Source organism: Rhinopithecus bieti, unplaced genomic scaffold (assembly GCF_001698545.2).
Source record: "Rhinopithecus bieti isolate Rb0 unplaced genomic scaffold, ASM169854v2 scaffold_4781, whole genome shotgun sequence".
NCBI lineage: Eukaryota > Metazoa > Chordata > Mammalia > Primates > Cercopithecidae > Rhinopithecus > Rhinopithecus bieti.
The window spans coordinates 6,001,609-6,017,985 of record NW_016805181.1 but is presented as its reverse complement, the minus strand read 5'-3'; the positions used below and the strand labels follow the sequence as shown (position 1 = coordinate 6,017,985).

Here is a 16,377-nt window from a genome sequence, read left to right as displayed (position 1 = left end):
CACTTTTAATTTGAGTCATACTGATCAAGCATAAAGAAGACCAATGCTTTTGCCATTAATAACCCTCCTGGTTTAAATAAAAGGAGGATGAAATATTGACAGAGAAGCAGGTTTGCCAAATGGAATAGCTGTAAATGTTTTCCAGAAAAGTTTATCAACTGGTATCATCACTTGATTGAGTAGGTCTTGCCAAGATGAACACAGAGATGTGAACAGACCGATGTGGGGACTGGGGTTGGGGGGTGGCAATGGGGGAAGTGAAGGAAGCTGGGTTTCTTGATGGGAAAATGCTTTCGGACTTGGAGCAAGGTACCAGGGTGGGCAGGGAGGCCACGTGCAGATTAAAAGGCAAGCCAGATGAAGAGAAGTTCCCCCCAAATTACCCAACCCCACACCCAAGAACACCAAAACAAACTCTAAGGAATCTAGCAATAGCAGCAGCACAGCCTCATTGCGCTGAGCAATTTAGAAAGTGGAAGAAGGAAGGAAGACAAGAAGGAAGGGAAAAGGAGAGGGAAAGGATGGGGGGGGAAGCAAAACAAAATAAATAAAACCACAAACAGAACAATATAAATAAAAATAAACCAATAACAGAATAAAATTTGTAACTCCTTTTTTTTTAATTTCACAAAAGTTTTCACAAGGACAACGTTATAGAAGAAAACCCCCAGCAGTGGCTAGGTCATGCAGAACCATTAATTGTCATACCTTGGCCCATTCTATTCATCCTTGTTGCACTTTAGAGAGAGAAGTAAGCTATGTGAGTTTTACAATGCTTTTAAACTGTCATATTTCCTGTTGAGCACTTTAACTGGCACATTCTTATAGTTATAAATGTTCTGAGGGCGTAACTTTATAACCTCCTTTGCAAAGAATGCATGAAGAGCTCTTCATGATCCAATACTAGGGGATACATATATATAGTTATATATATATAGTTATATATATATATATATAGTTATATATAGTTATATATATAGTTTTATATAAAGAGATAGTTATACATAATATAAATCAATATATAGAAAGACAAAAATAATTTGAAAAAACTCTTCCACTCATAGGGCTTGTTAATTTACATGTATACAATTATTCCCCATCACAATACTGGTTTGAATACTACGCTGCCCCTGTCTTTGGTGCGGGGGAGGGTGGAGGTTCTGACAGAGCCTCACCATTTGTCAGTAAAAGTGCTTGTCAATTCACACAGCAAGCAAATCTCCAAAACTATCATGCTGGAGGGGACGAGGGATCCAAAATCTAAATCCAAAACATTCACCATAAAACCCTTTTTAGAGATGGTACAGCTGTGACATGTTTTCCTCCCCCCTTTTACCCCTATTCTATTTGATGGAATTCTTTAAAGCAAACTGTTCAAATATGTATATACCAGCCTAGTCCATCCATAAGAGAAATTGGTTATGGTGAATTGGCCAATTTTTAAGAACTACCGCACTGCCTAAAGCATGATTTGCATGCATAAAGCATCTGACAACTATATGTTGAAAAAAGGGTATTTTTCTACCTCTCCTCTCATGCTTACTAAGTGTTAAAAAAGAAAGAACAAAAACAAAAGAAAAAATAACTATACCAAAACATGTTTGGCTCACTGTTGCACTCTTCTCATCCCACGTCTCATAATGACAAAGAGCAGCTCTCTATTGTCGTCATTACCCTGCCTAAATTGGCTATATTGACTAAAGTGATGATGAGGAATTCTTTCCCACCAGCTTTCTGCATTGGGACAGCCAGCACCGTGCAGCTGTGCCAACAGTTGAAGGTGGTGGCTGTCTTTTGTCTTTGTTGAGTCAACTGTGGCTGATCCTCCTACATTCTAATTTATTTAGCATGTCGGCTCCTGGAAAAACATGATCTGCAGCTGGGTTTGTCTTCCTCTCACTCTGCCCCAGCCCTTCCTCCTACCTGGCATTGGGGCCCTAACTAATCAAACAAAGGGGAGTAAAAGGATCCCCTGAGGATACATGGAAAAATACTTGCTCTTTCCTGAGCATTATTTATTCTGTACATAAGGTAAGCAATTCACCTTTTAAAAGATGTGAAAGTCCCAGGAAGGCAGTTTTTAATGACTTACATCTGATATTTATGATACATATGGCTTTTCATCCCAAATGTCAAAAGTGAAAGAAAAAAACTAAGTATTCATATGGCAACATAAGGAGACAGAATAACAATTTAATATGCAATCAAACCTCTTTTCACTTAAACTAAATGACTAGAATTTGATACATCCATGATTGGAGTACTGTTCTTTCCTCCACACTAAGGTGAGAAATGTTCATAAGAACTCCCAGAGGGAACTGACTCTGGGACAAAAGGCCTTGGTGAGTAACTAAAAAAATCTCTGATGTTCTCTTGCAACAAGCAAGTCCTTCAAAATCATCTACACAAATTGTGAAAGCTTTTCAAATACTTCGCAATACTTCGGCCCAGAGACTGGAAACAATCGATATGTTTTCATTGCTGTCTGGTTGCTTGTTTCAAATAAACATGTGCTAACTTATTGTGTGTATAAAAAAGAAAGGAACAACAACAACAACAACAAAATCAAAACCCAAAGCACCCTGATAATCCTGATAAATCAGAATCAACTTTTCTTTTACATTAAATAAACTTGCTCTGCCTAACTGACATTGATCACAAGGGCTCCCTTCTAATCTGTGAACTCGTTCCTGCAGTGAGCTATTTATGTCTGGAGCATGCCTTTGGGTTATTTTTCCCCTAGAATCATAAATAACTTTTGGTCCGTCTGCTTATTTGCTGTTGTGCTCAAGGGTTTTATGGTGGTGAAATAAAAATGACAACCACATGCACACTATCATACATATGCAAATATGTGTAAAAAAAAGAAGGGGGGGACTACAAGGGAAAACAGGGAAAGTTACTTTGTTGGAAACACCAACTGGGGAAATGAGTGGCAGATACAGTTTCACACAGTGGCGGTGGATACACATATCAAAGCCGCTCTTCCTGCACGTACTTCTGTTTGTCCCGGGACTCCCTGGACTTGGGCCGGTTCTGTCGGTTTGCCGTGGATGGGATGGAGTGAACAGAGGAGCTCTTCTTGCTGGAGGACTGCGACGAGTGGGAGGAATGGGACAGGCTGGCCCGGGACTGGCCGGCGTTGTGGTCAAACTGCATTAAGCAGAAGATCAGGTCCGTCGGCACGAGCTCAAACTCATAGGGGGGGTTGGTGATGACATACCTGGACAGGAAAAGCAGAGATGTCACCGCCCGAGAGTAACTGAGTAGAGAATTCAACCCTCCCTGAACCAAAAGCAATGGCCTGGTTACTCAGGACTTTCAGAGGATCTGGAAGCTGCACTTCTAGCTGGTCCGAGGCCTTAAACATTCTTTTCCTTGTTAAATGAAAACTTCCTCTGTTTAACTCAACAAAGGAGGCCAGCCAGGAGCCCAGGCAGAGATGTGGAATTAGGACCAGTAATGGAAGGACCAAACTTTGCTTCTCGTGGTCTACACGTACCTTTCTATCCAAGGTCAAAGTCACTTCCAAGTAGCCCAGCCTCAGGAGGTTTCATGAAGTGTGATGCAACTTTCATTCCAGAATTTGTGGACAATCCCAGATATACATCACAAGATCTTTGTTTACTATTACAGAGTGTCTCCTTAGACTATATTCTCGCTCTTTACCTTTTAAAATCTATTTTGGTGGGAGAATTTGGAATTTGGAATTCACATGGAAGAATCTAAGAACCCTGCCTACCTATCAGCACTACTTTGTTGTTCTTCACAATGAGTTGGAGCTTTCTTTGGTCAACAGCAAATGTGACTAAGATGATCACCCTGTTTCATTTAGAGCAGTGGATCACAAAGTGTGGTCCTCAGGCCACACAGCTCAGCATCACCTAGGAACTAGGAAATGCAAGTTCTTAAGCAACCCCACCCAGACCTACTGAATTGGAAGTGCTGAGGATGGGGTCCAGCAATCTGTAGTCCAACAAGCTCTGCAGGTGAGTTTCATGCTGGCTAAATTTTGAGAACCCACTGGTCTATAGCAATTGTTCTCAATTCTGGCTATACATTATAATCCCTGGGTATTATATATAAAATTTTTATATATTTTAAAATATATATATGATTTTTTTCTTCCTTCCAGACCAGTTAAATTAGAGTAATCAGAATATTTTTTAAAAGCTCCCCAGGTGATTCTACTATGCAAGCAGGGATGAGAAACGCTTGTTTCTGCAGCACTGTTGCCTTGGGTATATTATGCAAACTCACTGATCTTGGTAATTCCAGGATGTACTTTTAATTTTTGCCTGCTATGAATTTATGTTAATGCATATGAGAAAAATATAATTAGCACATCTAAACTGTTATTTTTTCTGCTTAAGGTGATAATATACAATTGTCTCAAAATAAATATGTAAAAGTTAAAAAGTGAGTCAATTTAAAATATATGAAGTAAAAATATAGGATTCTAAGATATGGCAGAAGAACCACTTGTCTTAGGGCCGGGTGTGGTGACTCGCACCTGTAAGCCCAGCACTTTGGGAGGCCAAGGTGGGTAGATCACTTGAGGTGAGGAGTTCGAGACCAGCCTGGCCAACATGGTGAAGCCTTGTCTCTACTAAAAACACAAAAATTAGCTGGGTGTGGTGGTGTGTGCCTGTAATCCCAGCTATTCAGGAGGCTAAGGCAGGAGAATCGCTTGAACCCAGGAGGCAGAGGTTGCAGTGAGCCAAGATTGCACCACTGCACTCTAGCCTGGGCGACAGAGCAAGACTCCATCTCAAAAAAAAAAAAAAAAAAAAAACTTATCTTAAACACTAGCAATGTGAAATGATATATCTCTATATTAGATACCAACAGATGTTATCCTAGTAGCTGGAGTTTGGGAGAGATGTTTGTATTCAGACTTTTGTAATTGGGTGATGGAATTATTCTATTAATACAAAACTTGAATTATTACCAAAATGTCTTTACATCCACTATTAGTAATTATAGAAAAATGCTTCCCATCACCTCCAAACTCAGTGCCACATTTAATATGGGCAGGGTAATTTGCAAGTTGGGGAGATGTATACAGACCTTTGCCTTTACAGTAGGGGATTATTGTTTCTGTGATTAGGTGGGAGGGCAGATTTGAAACCAATACTCACCTCTTTGTGCACTGACTGGGGGTGCTGAGGTGGGCATCTCTCAACCGGTAAATTCCAAAACAAAGCATATTATATGTTTTCAGAGCTTTGCAGAACAGATCACCATAACAACCACCATCCTGGGAGACAGCAACAGAACAGAGAGAAACATCCTTTTTATTTGCCTGAAAATCAAGGGCCAGCAGGGAAAAGGGTCTTTTCATCAAAGCTTGTTTGGTGTCTCCCAAGTTGGAGGGTCCATGTGCCAAGGAACGGCAGTGGAAGAAGTCAACATGGGTAACAGACTACAGACAATATGTGTGATTTTTAGGGATCAGGTAACAATGGGGCTTTCCTCTGGTGTCTCTCCAGTTTTCCACCTGTAGCAATGGGGTTTGAAAGCTCTAAGGAGATAATGCTTCTCCCTCACTTTAAGTGAAAGTGTAAAGCTTGACGGTCTCAGATGCATGCTTAGGTGAGGAGATGAACCCTTCTCTGCAAAATGGTGATTATGTTCAGCCCCAACTCAGCTGTAACCACTGTGATAGGATCATGTTGTCAAAACTGCCTGAGTGATAATGAAAACCACAGCGAGGAGGAGGACCCCACTAGGTCCTATGGTGACAGACTCTTTCAGGTAAGGACCCTGTGAAAAGCACAATTTACAGACCTCAGAGATGGCAAGGATGGAAGAGAATGTGTTTCCCCAGGAGCCAGGGGCCTGCAGGCTGAATAACTGGGATTCGCAGTTCTGATCAATTCACAGCCACCTTCCCAGGGTCTGGGGCCTGATGCAGAAAGTGAAAGCAAATGCATCCACTTGGAAATGCTGGCTTCAGCAGCCAGGTGGCTTCAGGTAGATGTTAACAGTATTACATGAAGGGCACTGGGCACTGCGGGATGGCTTCACTGGGAATAAAATGACTGTCTTCGTCCTTCCAATCACTGGAATTCTCATATTGGTCTCATACTAAAGAACACAGATGGGACCAAAGCTTACCATTATCTAAAGTCTTTATCCTAATCAAGTGCATCAATAAGTAAATGATAGGTATAAAGAGCCACTAGCTATGAAACTTCCCTTTCAAAAAAAGCCTAGTCTCACATAGGTCCCAGCCCATAATCAAACTAAAATATGGGGCAAGTATGCAGCATTGTTTCAGAAAAAACAGAGACACATCCTTTCTTTGGCTCCTTTTCCACTATTTAGTCTTTCTGGGTGACACTATCGTTTGCATAACAGGTTTATCAGTTTCTATGAATATGGCTGCATCTCTTAAATGCATCTGTGGGGTTGAGCTGGGAATAAGGGCAAAGACACTACACTTCTGTCACAGTGCCTACGCTAGGCAGGTGCATGGAATCAGAAGGGAGATGCTGGCCACTTCTGTCACAGGGAGGACCCGAGGGAATATGACTGGGTCCAATCTCAGAAATTACAAGGTCTAGGTTTTGAATTACAAGCATTAAAGGATCCACATGAGATTCTGTTTGTTTGGCTGGTGTATCTGGATACATCTGACTACTGACCACCCTGGTGCTTTGAAAACCACCAGTGCCTGGGTCATACTCACATATAAAATCTAAGAAACCTGCAGGATGAGGCTGGCCACCTCCATGTGCTATTAATGTATAGTTGGGTTGAGTATCCCTAAGCTATGCTAAGAGCCTGTGGAAATATTTCCCAACCTTGGCTGCATGCTGGAATCACCTGCTGCCTCCCACCTCGTGCAGAGGATACGTGAAGAGAACACCAAGGAGTGAGAAAGCCCACAGGCTCTGAAGCCAGGATGCCTTGGTGCAAATTCCCAATAGGTCCAGTGCTCATTCTCTCTGGGCCTCAGTTGACTTAGAAGGTGTGATACTAGAACTTACATCAAAGGGTTGCTATGAAGATTAAAATGAATGACTTATGCATAGAACAAAGTGCCTGATACAGAGTAAACCATAAATATCACCTCTTACAGTTATCTACAATAGGAAGGAGAAAAGACAGATGCCTAGCTTGTCACATCTGACACCACGTTCTTCAGGATCAAGCTTTTCCCAAACAGCAAGCTCAGGTGACCACGGTGCTGTGGACTCACCCCTAAGTCTGCAAATGGCCCATCGAGCAGAGCTAACTGGGCCACTCGGCAGCGGTCCCTATTGGCCAGTGTCTGCGGGGTGCTGTAGCCACCTCTAAGGGCATTCTCCTCAGCAATCAGAGCTTCCAGCTCCGGTGTGGCTCCTCCGGTCACCAGGGTCCGTATCAGGGTGAGGATATTGTCATTGAAGTATGTCTGGGGAAGGAGAGAAAGTGGGGGGAAAGTCCTTTAAGCAAACACCCTAAAGTCATGACAGCCGACATCCAAATTACAACTTTTCTTGGTATCTCCTGTTTAAAGTTCTGGCCTGTCGCTTCAAATAATTTTATGTGGGAAGTGAAAAGACAGCAGCCTCCAATTATTCCATTATTTTCTCTCCTGCTTGGCTCTGCCATGACAGCCTGACTTAAAAAACCCAGTTCAGGGGATTTTTAGTAAAGAGCTCAAATCTGAATAATTAGTGTTTACCATAATTGGTTTTAGTAGGGATACAAATATTGCCTCCCCCTCCTCAAGTCTACATGTCTACTATGAGACTCTGGACACATGTAATAAAATGCAGCCTGCCCCAGCTGCTAACCCAAGCAGCATTGTCTCTGAGGTCCTGTCACCCATGTGCCAGGAAGCTTCCTCCCCATGACAATGGCAAAACCTTTCATTAATGCCGCACGCTCAACAATTTATCACATGCGTTGATAACTGTCTAACCCAGAAATCTCGATCAATTAAATATGCCAGATAAATTTATGACAAGGTGAATGTCCTGGTAAGTGTACTTTGGCTTTTGTTTTCTAAAATAACCTCAGTAGTCTGAGGCAAATATCACTTATTAAAGAAGTTTCCCTCTAAGTGTACATTTGTGTCACATCTGAAACATAACAGATCTGTCAGGAACAAAACAATGGGAGTTTTAAAAAAATTAATAGGATGTCAAGTAAAGGAGCTTTAAAAGATATTTGTCACCAGCCTAATTTGACAAATTTTCAGGTAAGGGTGTGCATTCCATTTTCCTATGTAAGTAGAAATCAAGCAGGCTAAAAAACTCAAATCAAAGTTTGCCTGTGGCTTTTGAGGATGTACTTTGGAAAGAGGTAAGGAAAGATGCAATTGTACCTCAGCAACTTCTTAGAGAGTTTACCTGGCAAGGCATAGTAGGGAACAAACCAAGTAAGGGTGAGCTCAAGTTCCCATCTCAGGTTTGCTAACTAGTTCTATGTCTTGGAGGTTGCCTAGTCATTCTGGGCTCCGATTTTTCTCATCTGTAAAATTAAGTGCAGTCACTAAAACCAAATTTATATTCACAGAATTCCATGAGGACTTCTGAATTAAGATGATAGTTGCTAGTGGGGCTGGATTCACATTCCTTATTGAAATACTTACAAAAACACCTCAATGTGATACAAAATTCCAACTGCAAAAGAAACTAGGAATGTTATTGATAGCCTGCCAGACCCTAAAGGAAATTTATGCTCAGAGTTAAGAGATGCCCATAGGCACAGAAGCAGGAAAAGGACACTTAAAGTAGGATATGTTGCTGGAGAGGTTATGGGAACCAGGGATCTAGAGTTGGGCTGAGGGCTTTATGCTGACTTTGTCTCTCAGAAGCAGTGTGACTTTGGAAAGTTATTTAACATTTTTGTGCCTCCGTTTCGTGATCTGTAAAATGTAATAATAGAGTGCTGCATGGCTCTATGACCTACCCATGAAGCACTTAGAAACATGTTTGGTGCACAGGAAGCAATGATAAACATTTTGGCCTCATATCAGAGACATGAGGCCTTTGCCAACAAGAGGAGCAGTCAAACCCATTCCCAACCTTCCTTTGACTTTTTAATCATTTTTTTTTTCTTTGAGGGGTGGGGAACTCAAGGCTTTAAAAGCCAAGCAAGGGATTTTAAACTCAATGTGGTAGAAAATGGGAGGTCAGCCAAGTATGGTGGTGCACACCTGTAATCCCAGAACTTTGGGAGGCCAAGGTGGGAGGATCACTGGAGGTCAGGAGTTGGGACCAGGTTGGCCAACATGGTGAAACCTAGTCTCTACTAAAAAAAAAAAAAAAAATAGCTAGGCATGGTGGTGGGCACCTATAATCCCAGATCCTCGGGAGGCTGAGGCCGGAGAATTGCTTGAAACCGGGGCGGCAGAGGTTGCAGTAAGCTGAGATCATGCCACTGCACCCCAGCCTGGGTGACAGAGTGAGATTCTGTCTCAGAAAAATGATGAATAAAATACTTAGAAATAATTGTACCCAAGGAGGAACAAGACTGGTATACTGAAAACTACAAAAAAATTACTGAAAGAAATTAAAGACCTAAATAAATGGAAAGACATCCCATGTTCATGGATTGGAAGACTTGATTTATTAAGATGGAATACTACCCCAATTTCCAGATTTTATGTAATGCCTATCAAAATCACAAAGTCCATTTTTTTGTAAAAATGGAAAAATTGACTCTAAAATGGCAACAGATCCAAAATAGCCAAAGCAATCTTACAGTCTTGTAAAAGAAAGACAAAGTTGGAAGATTCATACTTCCTGGTTTCAAAACATACTACAAGACTACAGTAATCAAGATAGCATAGTAGTGGCATAGGATAGACCTATAGACCAATGGAAAATAACTGAAAATCCAGAAATAAACTCATTCAGTTATGATCAATTAATTTCAGTGTGGGTGCCAAGACCATTCAATGGAAAAATTAATATAGTCTTTTAAACAAATGGCATAGCAACAACTGGGTATCCACATGCAGAAGAATAAAGTGGGACCTATACCTCACACTATATGCAAAAATTAACTGAAAAGGGGTCAAAGATCCAAATGTAAAAAGCCGAAACTGCAAAATGCTTAGAAGAAAATATAGGAGTAAGTCTTTATGACCTTTGATTTGGCAATAGTTTCTTAGACATGACACAAAAAGCATAAACTACAAAAAAAAAAAAAAAAACAGATTAAATTGGACTTCATAAAATTTTAAAATGTTTGTGCTTTGAAGGACACTATCCAAAAGGTGAAAAAAACAACCTACAAAATGAGAGAACATGTTTGCAAATCATATATCTGATAAGGGTCTAATATTCAGTATTAAAAAGCCTTTTATAACTCAACAAAAAAAGATAATCCAATTTTTTAAATGGGCAGAAGACTTAAACATTTCTCCAAAAAGATATAAAAATGGTTAATAAACTTATACAAAGAGGCTCAACAGCTCTAGTTATCAGAGAAATGCAAATTAAAACCACAATGAGATATCATTTTACACCTACTAGAATAGCTGTAATAAAAAAGACAGATGATAATAACAAGAATTGGTGAGAATAAGGAGAAACCAGAACTCTCATACACTGCTGGTGGGAATGTAAAGTGGTACAGTCACTTTGGAAAACAGCTAGGCAGTTCCTCATATGTTTGAACATTGTGTTGCTATATGACCCAGAAATTCTACTCTTATAGTATATACCCAAGATAAATAAAAATATATGTCCACATGAAAATGTGTACACAGATGTCTATAGCAGCATTATTCATAATACCCAAAGGGTGAAAATAACCCAAATTTCCATCAACTAATGAATGCATACACAAAATGTATTATATCCATGCAATGAGTATTATTCGGCCACAAAAAGAAGTGATGTAATGATACATGCTACAACATATGTATGAACCTTGAAAACATTGTACTGAGAGTCCATTTATATAAAATATCCAGAATAGGCACATCTACAGAAATAATGAGTAGATTAGTGGTGGCTTAGGGCTGGTGGAGGTGGTGGGTAGAGTTGTAGGGGAGGGGAGGATAACTAAAATACAAAGTTTCTTTTTGATGCCACGAACATGTTCTAAAATTGACTGTAGTGATAGCTGTACATGTCTGTGAATATGCTAAAAAAAAACCCACTGAATCATACACTTTAAATGGATGAGTTGTATGGTATGTTGTGCTTCATTTTTTAAAAAGAAATAGTTAAAAGATAACTAAATTTGCAATGGCCAACTTTTTAATCTAAGAAGTCATAAATATTAGAGGTGAAAATTACACACACACACACACACAATTAGTGATATGGAAGTAAAACTAGGAAGTTCTAAGCTAAATAGAGAAAGATATAGGGATTTTTAAAAATAAGAGTGCTGATTGATATTGAGAAAAAGACAACAGAGGTCAAGTGACAAATAGTATTTACAAATCAAAATTGTAAACAAAATGCAAGCACGTAAAACAAGCAAACAAACAAATAAAAATAACCTGTCCTGAGCTGGGAAATGAATCTAGGATGTAGATCAAAAGCATTTACCAATTTAATGTGGCCAATTCCTAGACCTGTACTCAGTGAATATGTGAATTTAAAATATTAAATGAAGAATAAAAATGACCTAAAACAATGCTGTAAGAAATACAAGTATAATATGAGGCTAGCATGAAGCTTCTCTAGAAAATGTAAGAGGAATGTCAAAGGAATTTTAGCAGGACTCATTTGTTCCAAAAATTCTAGATATAGCTAAATTGCCAATAATTTGTGAAGGCAAATGAAATATTTTTTGACTCTTTGCATACATAAGCATTGATTTAATTTTTTTAAGTACTCAGAACAAAAATTAGCTTCCTTAAAGATAATTTTAAACTCTTAATAACTAAAATATGAGCAAATTTAGTTTAGTGGTAAAATATATTTAAAACAGAATTGTAAAAGATTGTTGTACATATTATTACAAAACGGAATGCAAATGTCAAAACTAATTATTAAAAAAAGACAAAAATTAGCTATTAATATAGTATTGCTAAAATTATGTTTTAAAGTCAGAAAAATGAGATGAAATAGAGATGATGATGGAAGTAAAGGCATGAAAATTGCCTGATCTTATACAAGGAGGAATCAAGAATCACTAAATTTTTCCAGACAATAATACTTAGAAAATACATCTATAGAATGGCTGGTAACAACTAACTAGAGTTAAAAATAGAAGGGAAAGTTTACACTAAAGAAAATAAGCATATAAAATATAGTCCACATACCAAAAGATGGATCATAAAACACATAATTATGATAGAAGCATGTAAAAAACATAATGCAAGACTATAGTATCTTATCTTATATAACTAAACATAAATGAGCTAAAAGATCCTATAAAATGGCAAAGATTCTCAGACTTGTTCAAATGCCAAAATCAAAATCAAACTCTGATATCTTTAAAAGAGACAAAGGGAAGAAAAGTATACTTCAAAGAAAATTTTAAACTATTCTGTTAGATGAGTTAACTTTATATTCATAGTTAACACTCACAATAAAGCTCTAACTTTTTATGGACAAATATTATAACTGAAATATAGAAAGCAAAACTAATTAGAATTACACTATAATAAATTTGAACTAAGGGTAATATGTGAAATATTCCCACTATCACTGATTTTAACTTTTACAGGTCAAACAGATCAAAAGATAAGAAAATTGAGGATATAATCAGTTTGATTTAGTCTATTTTTGCTAAACTTTTTAACAACAATTACAAAAAAACAAGATCAATGGCCAAAACCATCATATCTAAATACATATAACAATATAAGCTGTATAATCTACATTTTAAAAATTAAATACCACGTAATAGAAGCAAAAGTAAATATTCCAGAACGTCAAAAAAACTTTTGTTAAGTATCCTGTAACTACTAGGTCAAGATGGAAATCAAACTTAGGATACAGAATATTTTAAAATTAAAGAATATTTGAGAATGACATATAAAAATACGTCTTGAGGCCAATGCTATAGAGACAAATTCAGAGCCTTTAATGCTATTATTAAATACAACAGAATTATAGTAAGTAAAATTAAGTATTAAAAGAATTCTTTTTTTAAATAAAAGCAGGATGAAAAGTGCCAGTTAATTAAATAGCAAGAGGATATTTAGTGAATTGTTAAATTCAAGAAATAATCCTTGAAAAAATAAGGAAACATATGACAATATAACTGAAAAAACACAAATAGAATTAGAAATAAGGAGAATAAAATGTCAGATACATAAGAGAATTAACACTATTATTCCAGATACTCTCTTTAATACCAATCACTGGACATGAATAAGAATCACTATTGTTTTTAGGCAAAAAGCAAAGTAGTAATCATCTATGAGGAGACAGAGAAGAGTATTAGGAAAAAAGTAAAATTCCATGTTCCTTAACATGTAAATGGGCCATTTAATGTCATTTTTTTTCTAGTAAAATTGTTGTTTGATATATGCCTAATTACAGATTTGGATTGGACTTTTTAAAACTTGATAAAATTATGCTAAATTTCCCCTGGAAAGAGTCATACAAAATTGTCCTCGCATGTAGTATAGTAAATTTTAAAGACTTCCTAACCAAATATTGTAGACAAAGTGAAAAATTAGAAGGTCAACCAGAATGGATTTATGAGAACCATAGCTTAGTAGTTATAAGACTTTAATACAAAAGTTGGCAAATCTGGCTCTCGGGTCAATTTTTCTCTGTCATCCATTATTTTTTTTAAATAAGGTTTTGTTGGGGCCCAGGCATGTCCATTTGTTTATGTATTGTCTAGGGCTGCTTTGGTGCTAACAAACTCAGAGTTAAATAGTTGTAACAGAGACTATGTGGCCCTTGAAGGCTGAAAATATTTACCATCTGGCTCTTTACAAGAAAGTTTGCTGATCCATTCCTTAGTATAATATGAAAAGCACTGCATACCACGGGGAAGGGATTTTACTCAATGAATGATTTGGGGGAACTGGCTCTCTGATAAAAAGTTTTCGACAATATGGTAATGATGAAGCAATGGTTCCTTGGCATGACTCACATTGTACAGACATGAATATTATGCTTTCAGATAATATTTAATGGCATGGTAATAATTATATAACACCAAAATGTTTTTTAAAAGTAGGATCCCCAAAACACCATGAATCACAATTCGTGTTAAAAATGCATACCTGCAAAACTATTGGCTAGGGAAATTAACTCTTTCTGTATTTAAAATTTAATTTTAAGAGTACCCACTTTTAAATATTGAATCTTTATGGTACTGGGTTTTAAGTTTTAATATGATTTTAATTGGCTTTTCGTACTAATGATTCCTTTTAATGTTTTCAATTATCAAATGTTGATAAAATGTAGAGATCATTTTATTATTAAACTTTATAATATACACTGTTTCATAATATAACAAATCATGCACTTATTACTTTTAAATTGTTACTTTTAAATATAAAACTTCAATGTTTAATGGAAAACTATCAGAAAATGATATCCTGTTTATTATTATGGTCACTCATTTTATTTCTACCATAAAGTGTTACAAAAGTACACAATGCTCTGCTTTGGGGATTTCCAGAGGGAAAAATAATGCATAACTGAATAGATAGACATATTTATGTGAATGTAACTGTAAGTAGCACATAAAAGTTCTACTTAGTAGTTAACTCTAGTGATATAATTTTGTTTTTTTCCTATAATTTTATTTTATATATTTTCTGCTGTGAAAATATATTTAATTTAAATTTCCATAAAAAAGAAAGTAAATGTTACAAAATATTTAAAGGCAAAACATGTAGCCACAAACAAAAATATAGCAAACTCTTTAATCTCAAGATGCTTGATAGTTCTCATGTTCAGCATGCACTTTTTACGCATAAAAGCTATGAATTCACTATATAAAATATGTATTTACGTCATTACATACAAATTAAAAACTGATACGCTTCAAAACTATCATAAACACAATTAAAGGGCCTCCTAGGAAAAATAACAATCAGCACTTGCCATAATGCATGAGATGGCTCAGTATGATGAGAGTGTAGTCTGGTAAAATTGTTTCTTGGAGATATCACGACAATATGTATCAAGACATTTTAAAATGTCCATATACGTTTTTAAAAAACCAGTACATTTGCCTCAATGTAATAAGTTGCTACTTGTTCAAAGATTTAAGTACAATAATTTTATTATAGGATTAATCATTACTATAACAAAATTTTAAAAGCTAAATAGCCAACAATTTAGTGATAAATAGATTCTGGAGCATCCACAGAATGGAGTCTCATAAAGTCCTATGGAGGCTCTGCAAATCATGACACCAAAGAAAATAATAAAATACTCTGGATAAAATATTAACTGAAAAGGGAAAAAATAACCAACCTATAACATGAGATATGTCTGTATTTATCCATTTAGAAGGAAAGACACCAAAATATTAACCATGCTTGTCCTTAGTGTTGGAAACATAGGCCATTTATATTTTCTTCTTTATGTTTTCTTTTTCTTTTTATATGTTTCTTCTTTATATGTCTTCTTTTATATGTTTCTGTGCTTTCCAAATTTTCATCAAGAAGTATGAATAACTGTTCTAATAAAAACAGTTTTTTTAAATGAAGGGCACTATAGGTTATCCACTGCAATGATAAGTCTAGAAGATCAGCCTGGGAGGTTATTGTTTTGTCAAATCTTTGGGATTTGACCCTAACATGGTCCCAATTCTGTGTTGAAATCAGTTATACCCAAATCTTTTTGATCAGTCACTGACATTTATTGAGCACCTACTAATCGTTAGGCCTTGGTTTAGCCTGAAATTGTGTGAAAGTCAAAGAGTGCATGACTTTTAGAATTGCTCATCAACAGGTACAATTTCAAAGTCAGTCCCAGGGTTTCACAGGTGTCTGAACAACTCTGGGACCACTCATATCTCTGAGCATAATTGTCTGCTCTCTGAGCTGGCACTGCATCCCAGATGGCTCTCCTTGATTTTTCCATGCAGGCATCCAGGAGCAGAGCTGTGGGGCAGCAGAATCTGTGATGACAGAGAATGATGATGTATTTTTGCCAGCAGATGCTCTTGCTCCTGTTTTGATACCCCAATATTTGGATGCAGAGAAGGACTCTGAGCATTGCTGACGGGTGTGCTCTGCACACCTATCTCTTCGGGATCTGAATAATTTGGTGGAAAGACAATGCCTTCCCTGGAAAAGGGTGTCAAGTCAGTCATATCGGAGGGTGGAAATTTCTTTATGTGATGGGAATGAGGGTTGAGGGAGGCACTTCACGGAGCATTCAGCAGTCTGCAATTAAACATCACTCCGGGGCTTTCTGCATAGGTGATGGTTGTTTCTGCATCATGGAGCAAACCAGGTGCTAGAACTTCAAATGCCAATTACCAAAAGCG

At 37.2% G+C, this 16,377-nt stretch overlaps 1 protein-coding gene and 1 long non-coding RNA gene across 9 annotated transcripts in view; one reads left to right on the top strand and one right to left on the bottom strand.

Annotated features, from left to right (window-relative positions):
- The window catches only part of KCNMA1 (potassium calcium-activated channel subfamily M alpha 1), a 767,391-nt gene that overhangs the window by 14,788 nt on the left and 736,226 nt on the right, over positions 1-16,377 (bottom strand). For 5 of the 8 annotated variants that reach the window (XM_017871449.1, XM_017871439.1, XM_017871441.1 and 2 more), the window contains 3 exons: positions 7,208-7,402; positions 5,142-5,260; positions 2,999-3,223 (listed from right to left, as the gene is read on the bottom strand). In XM_017871449.1, the coding sequence (XP_017726938.1) occupies positions 2,999-3,223; positions 5,142-5,260; positions 7,208-7,402 (539 nt within the window). Of the gene's footprint in view, positions 1-614; positions 738-2,998; positions 3,224-5,141; positions 5,261-7,207; positions 7,403-16,377 lie in introns of those variants that run through there. The other 3 variants (XM_017871438.1, XM_017871442.1, XM_017871448.1) reach the window with 2 other exon arrangements.
- Positions 3,506-16,377, top strand: part of LOC108529258 (uncharacterized) — an 89,385-nt gene continuing 76,513 nt past the window's right edge. The window contains exons 1-2 of the long non-coding RNA XR_001885457.1: positions 3,506-3,989; positions 15,973-16,191. This is a non-coding gene — a long non-coding RNA (uncharacterized LOC108529258). The remainder of the gene's footprint in view (positions 3,990-15,972; positions 16,192-16,377) is intronic.